General features: G+C 47.1%; 1 protein-coding gene across 1 annotated transcript in view; it reads left to right on the plus strand.

Annotated features, from left to right (window-relative positions):
• The window catches only part of si:ch211-186j3.6 (neural-cadherin), a 234689-nt gene that overhangs the window by 128169 nt on the left and 99020 nt on the right, over nucleotides 1-7500 (plus strand). The window contains exon 16 of the mRNA XM_030376396.1: nucleotides 4980-5123. Within this exon, the coding sequence (XP_030232256.1) occupies nucleotides 4980-5123 (144 nt within the window). The remainder of the gene's footprint in view (nucleotides 1-4979; nucleotides 5124-7500) is intronic.

Below are 7500 nucleotides of genomic sequence, written 5' to 3' on the forward strand. Positions count from 1 at the left end.
TCTATGGCAGAGATCTCAGTACTCAGTACTCCATTGGATTTATGGGTTCACCCTCAGTCTAGACTGAGCACCGGTGTCTAGTTACAAGATAGACAGTTACAAGTCTAAGCTGAGCTCATCCCTACGTGACACTTATGTCCATGTTCCCCATGCCCCGGCCACCCGACTCGACACAGGCAGAAGAAACTATGACAAGAAACGTCAAGCTGGGAGACGTCCGGTTAAGGTCACATCCTAGATCCAGCGTGCTAAACTGCCAAACCGGCACCCGCATTAAAAGGTCCATACAGGGTTGTTCGGCCATGTCGGATCTCTACAATCTGAATGCATTGACAGAGGATGAGGCTCGAGTGCAGAAAAGCTGCAATTTGCTCCCCTCCTCCCCCCCCCCCTCGGACGCTGACACTGACCCTCCCCAGACCATTCTTCACGGTCGGGGAGATAGGATCTTGATGGTGCGTGACATGGCAGAGCCGGAGGAGCTGGAGGAGAGAGGGGTTTGATTTCCTTTTCAAAGATCCCCATCAGAAGGATTCTAAAACGAAGGCGAGCCACAGGTGGCTGGGATGGCAGGTCACTAGGTGGGGCTGCCCTGGATTTAGGAAAGGCCGCAGGAGTTAACCATTCTTTTATTTTTCGGCGCTGTGTTGTGGATCCGTGAGTGTTTTATATTTATGTTGGACGCTGACCGTCTGAGGTGTTGAATGTAGATATGGGAAACATGTTCCTTCCTATTCCTCTCACTGTTTGAGAGTGTGTTTTCGTACAGTGTTGACATGTTTGTTCTTCTGCGGTATACTTTGTATAGTAGCATGCAGGCTCTGGATGCAGGACAGATCACAGCATGCTCTCATAAATGTGGTCTGTGGACAGCCCATTTTTTAAGGAGGAATGTGTCATGATTATTAAGCAGTAGTATGTAGATATTTATATCGGGACCGGGTCTATGGAGGCCAGCCCCCCCATATATATATATATATATATATATATATATACACACACAGTTATATATATGTACATGCACAGACAGACACACGTCGACGCGAACAGACAGACATATCGACACAAAAACAATCAGACACACACCAGGCAAAAATCGTCATATTGCTTCTCCAGCCGATTCCTTTTAATGGAATAGATAGTGTAGTGTACACCAAAAATGTAATGTTTCTCTGGTTCCTTTCAAAATGTCTTCGGTAAACACTTTTGTATGCTTCACTTGTGCAGACACTCTGCAATGTCTTCAATCATCCATCAATTTCATTCATTCATTTGTCAGAGGTCAAAACATTTTTTTTAGCAAATTGCGTATTGGGGATCAGGCAAAACAATCTGTCGTACAGCATATTTTAGTTCTAGCTTTGTTACAACGACAATCTAATTACTCTGTTAAGCGTTTATTGGGTTATGTGTAAACACATTCACTTGCCGGCTCAGGGGTGGCGTCTCGAACGGTTACGATCCAGTGGATAAGCAGTTGCATCGGTGATGAGGGAAGGCTCATAATTGAATTCATACAGCGCCAATGCGAGTTTAAAGTACAGTTCAGAGAGAGGATAGAGCGAGGGGGGGCGCAGGGAGAGATGAACAGAGGGGCAGAGAGACAGAGGAATGGAGGGAGGTAGAGGTGCTTTGTGCCGTAGGTCATTCTCAGGCAGCACTTAAGTACTGAGTGTTCAGTGAAGGGAGCAATAGTTTCTCGCTCTTCTCTCTCTCGCAATCTCAAACACATCTGCTCAATCCTCATGCAACTTCTTCCTCTAGCTCTTCCCCGGCAAGAGACGCTTAAACATAATAACCCTCACCATTCACTCATATATCCATGAAAGGGTTTGATTCAAAGCGGATACTTTTATAGATATGATGTGTGTTATTAGCAAAACATTCTCCAAGGTTTTGGGCTAATTATTACAATAATTTGTTCAGCGTCATAAACATGTCTGGAATTTTAACAGGCCAGGGACTAGTGATGAAGAAACATCCTTGGGAAATATTATTTTTAATGAATTCATGTGTTTATTTATTTATTTAGCAGCCATAAAAGTTGAATGAGTTGGCGTGGTGGGAAAATGGAGCCAGCTATAGCTGAATTAATACACACACACACGCACACGCACACGCACACACACACACAGACAGACAGACAGACAGACACATAAAACACATAAAACACTCACACACAGACACACAAATACACACATACATACACACATAAAACAAACACACACACACACAAAGACACACACATAAAACACATACACACACACACACACAAATACACACACATGAACATACACACACACACACACATCTATGTGAACACACACAAACAAAATAGCAACACAAAACCATCCATTCCAAAAAAAACATGAACACACTCTCGAGAACTTTCAAAAGTTCTCAGGTGGACAGACAGAAACAGAAACTCAACTTCCAAACCGACACACCCACATCGGTTTGTTGGATGCATCCATTGAGAAATATTTTCAAATCTTCAATCAAATAGGCTCAAAGCAGTTTTGGGTTCTCCTCCACTGAGGCCATGAATACATCGAGGCACACATGCACGCGCGTGCTCAGCCCGGTCCCGGTCAGTCGCACCTCTTTAGGAATGGTGGCAGCCAGCAAAATGTCTCAGACCGCTGACAAACCTGACCTTGATACAAGCGCTATGTTTACAGTGAAAATATGCCACTCCTGCACGCTGCTCAGGCACTAGTATGTGTGTGTGTGTGTGTTTGTGTGTGTGTCTGTGTGTGTGTGTGCCTGTGTCTGTGTGTGTGCTGTTTGTGTGGATGCATTCGTTAGTGTCTGTGTGCGTAGGTGTGTGTGCGTGTGTGTGCGTGTGTGTGTGTGTGTGTTTATGTGGTGTTAGTGGGCATGCATTAGAGAGTGTCTGTGTGTGCGCGTGTTAAGGGATTTGGGTGTGCATGTTAAGAGTGTACGCTTGCGAGTGTGATGAAATGTGTTTATGTTTCCCCGCACATTGGCTTCTGCAAGAGTGCAGATAAACCTCGGCATCGATGAGAGGGAGATTGTACGGGGGGGAGAGCCGGGCAGGAGGGAAGAAGCGTCTGAAGGCAGCGGTTTATCTGCTTACTCTCCCCCCATCCCTCACACATTCCCTTTTTTCATCATTCTCGCTCCTCCTCTGCCTGCCTATTTTATTTTATGTCTCTTGTCTGTGTTTGGGAGGCTCTGAATGTAGCAAACGAGGCGGAGGGATGCATTAGCTCTCTCTCTCTCTTTGTCTCTGTTTATATTTCTCTCTCTCTCTCTGTCCCTCTGTCTCTCTGTCTCCATGTCTCTGTCTCTCTCTCAATCTCTCTCTATGAGTGTCTCTCTCTCTCTCTCTCTCTCTCTCTCTCTCTCTCTCTCTCTCTCTCTCTCTCTCTCTCTCTCTCTCTCTCTCTCTATGAGTGTCTCTCTCTCTCTCTCTGTCTCTGTCTCTCTCTCTGTCTCTCTCTCTCTCTCCCTCTCTCTCTCTCTCTCTCTCTCTCTCTCTCTCTCTCTCTCTCTCTCTCTCTCTCTATGAGTGTCTCTCTCTCTCTCTCAGTCTCTGTCTCTGTCTTTGTCTCTGTCTCTGTCTCTGTCTCTCTCTCTCTCTCTCTCTCTCTCTCTCTCTCTCTCTCTCTCTCTCTCTCTCTCTCTCCCTCTCTCTCTCTCTCTCTCTCTCTCTCTCTCTCTCTCTCTCTCTCTCTCTCTCTCTCTCTCTCTCTCTCTCTCTATGAGTGTCTCTCTCTCTCTCTCTGTCTCTGTCTCTCTCTCTGTCTCTCTCTCTCTCTCTCTCTCTCTCTCTCTCTCTCTCTCTCTCTCTCTCTCTCTCTCTCTCTCTCTCTCTCTCTATGAGTGTCTCTCTCTCTCTCTCAGTCTCTGTCTCTGTCTTTGTCTCTGTCTCTGTCTCTGTCTCTCTCTCTCTCTCTCTCTCTCTCTCTCTCTCTCTCTCTCTCTCTCTCTCTCTCTCTCTCTCCCTCTCTCTCTCTCTCTCTCTCTCTCTCTCTCTCTCTCTCTCTCTCTCTCTCTCTCTCTCTCTCTCTCTCTCTCTCTCTCTCCCTCGCCTTCACTCTGTCTTTCTTCCTATGACATGAAAAATGTTAGCGTCCTCCAACACCCTGGCCTTAATAATTGATCTCATCTTCAAGAGAGTATTGGAAATTATGTTCCTTTTGATACCAGAAATCAAAGGGGTATCTCTAGGCAGCCCCTCCCCTGTCTCTCTCTCTCTCGCTCTCTCTCTGTCTCTCGCTCTCTCCGGCTGAGAGACCCCTGCCTCCTCCCCCCCTCCCATCCCCTCCCAAAGCCCTGATCCCTCCCCCTTCTGCTCCCACCTGAGCGGATTGGATGTCAAATGAAAAGATGCAAGGATGATTGATGAGAGAGGTAAAAAGAAGAAGGGAGGGAGATGAAGGAATCGGTACAATGGGTGGGATGTGAGAGGGGAAATGTAGGTCTGGCTGTGTGTGGGTGTGTGTGTGGGTGGGTGTGTGTGTGGAATAACACACACACACACACACATTTAATTATGAGAGGCCTCCATCATGACTGTATGTGTGTATGTGCCTGTGTATATGCCTGCCTGTGTTATATATTAGAGGCATCCATCATAACTGCGTATGTGTATGTGTTTGCGCCTGTATGTATTCCTGTGTGTAAGTTGGTGTGTGTGTGGGTTAATATTAGAGGCATCCACCATGCGTGTGATTACGTGAGTATGTGTGTGAATATATGTGTGTGTGTGTGTGTGTGTGTGTGTGTGTGTCTGTGTGTGTGTGTGTGTGTGCAAACATCTAAAAAGCCACGAGAGACGGAGACAGGCAGGCGCTCATGGTGAGCTTGACAGAATAAGAGCAACAAACTAACAGTTATTTTCTCTCTCTTTTCCCCCACCCTCACACTGTACTACTCTCTACCGCTCTCTCCCTGGCGTGCATCCTGACCCGTGTGAACCCCCCCCCCCCCTCTTCACGGCGTCCGCACAGACACTGCGTACGTGCGCGTGTTTATCAGCGACGTCAACGACAACCGGCCGGCGTTCGCCCAGGCGGACTATGAGGTGGCGGTGGAGGAGGACGCCGACGTGGGACTCGCCATCCTCACCGTCAGCGCCAACGACGGAGACGAGGGTGAGGGAGACGCCTCGCATTGCCACCTAAAGTGGTCGGCATGCACACATAACACACATAACACACAACACGCTAACGCAACAAAGATACGCTTCTCGCACCTCCCGGTGAAATCTCCTGCCGAGGAAGGCGACGTGAAAGTTGTCAGCGTTTGCCGACAGTCGCACTTCGGCCGTGTGACACACGCTCGCACCTTCAGCCTCGCTAAACAACTTTGACTCTGGAAAGATAGCTGAGTCTTCGAAAAAAACGGGGGTGTTTCGTACGGTGTTTACGCGGAGCTGTCTCTTAGCGCACTCCCTGATTGGTGCGTGGCGCTTATCTCCGTGTTGATTGGACAGCTGGTCAAGTTCACAGCCAAGTGCCAAGAAGGCGTTTGAAGCAAGGTTTGGATATCGGAAACAACACTCCTTTGAGTTTTGTTCGCGAACAAACCTGTGTGCCAGTGAATTGGATAGTGTATGTCTCGTATTGTGAAATTGTGATTATTTCCCTGGGTGGAAGTAGTCCGGGAGTGGGTATAGTCAGGCTACATAAGCTCCCCCTCCTACCACATGTTTAAGCTGCACACTTTTTTAAAGGCCGATGGTGAATTGAGTCCAAATGTCCTCAAAAACTCCCTCAATCAAGGGTACCCAAAGATGACAACCCTGACATTGTCTGTGGTTATTCCGAAAAAACGGATGGGGAGATCATCTATTTTTATCCCGTTTTCCCCGTCTCTCCAAGGAGACCCTGCTGGTCTGATGAAACGTTAGGGACCAAAACCAAAAGCCAATTGAGTATAAAACAAGTTTTTCTCTGCAAAAGGACTTTTTCTTGAGTCAAAAAATAATCAGCTTCTTTTGAAGTATGCAGCGCGCTGTACATTCAGCCATTTAGCAGAGGCTTTCAAGTGCTTTCCCAAGTGCCTGAAGCCTCATCATGTCCATGATGAGCGTGGGCGCCAGCCCGGGTGCTGGGTTGAGCGTCGGAGACTCACCGTGTAGGCGCTGAGCGAGGCTGAAGCGGGCGCTGTCGGCGACCGGTCGCCAGGTGGAAAAGCACCCCGGGCAAACTCAAGTTAATTAGGTCAGATATTTTCAAATGCAAATGAGCTTTTCATCCTTGCTTTCTTGTATGTATGGCAGTTTATGGCTATATCCATGAACTATGAATAAATAAAACGTGTTTCTGCGGACCCTATATCCCAGTGGGAGTATTGAACGTATTTGAACTCTGGTTGGCAAGAGCATATAGGCTCCTCCCAGCCTTGCGCCCAGGCTGGGAGGAGCCTATATGCTCTTGCCAACCAGACTGGCGCCCAGGCTGGTCCAGCGTGGATCTCGGAGCGTCGAGGCGCCCGGGGTGTTGCGGCTGAGGTTTGAACACCGTGCGCGTCCCATAAGGAATGCCTTACAGCCCTCCAGATCGATGTTTTGGAGCTCGCCGTGAACTCGGGGCCTTACAAGGGAGGCTGAGAACAAAGATTTGAAATTAATGAGATCAAAATGGGGTTAACTTCAAATGCAAAGTGCTAAACAACCAACTTTCTCAAAAAAACATCTTGGCAAAGAGCAGATAAGCTATGGAAAGACAAGTTTAAAAACACTTGTTTTTACTTATTTGAATGTGTTTATTACTGCAGGGAAACACTGAGCCAAAAAAAATGTATAGCCACAACCATGCAAAATCGAACAAAATGCAGAGATTTTAAGGGTGGAAAATCAACTTGAATATACAGCCGGGGTATTCAGTGTGTTTCAGCATCGGCGCAGTTAACCAGGAACGTGTTTACCTAACACGGCTGGGAAGTCAATATCCAGAACCTCTGTGTACACCCGGAAGCTCCGAAGCAGTAGAGGTCAACTCAGACCTTACCAGAGAGTCACCCTCTATAAATAATCCTTAAATCGAACGTAGCCAGAAGAGGGCCGGAGAAGTCAGCACTCCAGTGAGTTCCATGTTTACGCTTTTATGTGGTAGGCTTAATAGGGGGTCGGGCCCTGCAGGTACCGAAAACCCTCTTGGAGTTGTTCCTGTCTTGTTTGTCTTCATTGTTAGCATTGTTTGTTTGTTTTTCTACTTCTGCCCCCTCCGAAAAATGATAGCTCCATCAACTCCACTATGGTGCATGGTCTAACCTATTAGGAAAATCGGAATGTGTTCAATTTAACACATACTGCCGCTAACACAAAAACATTTTTTTGCCTCTGTCTGTGAGCACTATGTTAGTGGAATAGTCTGTTTTTTCGTAGTGTTTCTGGGTTCGGCCTACTGCGTTGTTGCTTTGTCGCTCCTCCTCCAAACAGGTCCTCTCCAGTAAATAGTGGCCATTAGGACAAAATCTGTGTTCATAAATCATAAATGAATTTGCTTATCAGCACAAAATCTGAAA

This window comes from Gadus morhua, chromosome 14, assembly GCF_902167405.1.
Source record: "Gadus morhua chromosome 14, gadMor3.0, whole genome shotgun sequence".
NCBI classification, from domain to species: Eukaryota; Metazoa; Chordata; class Actinopteri; order Gadiformes; family Gadidae; genus Gadus; species Gadus morhua.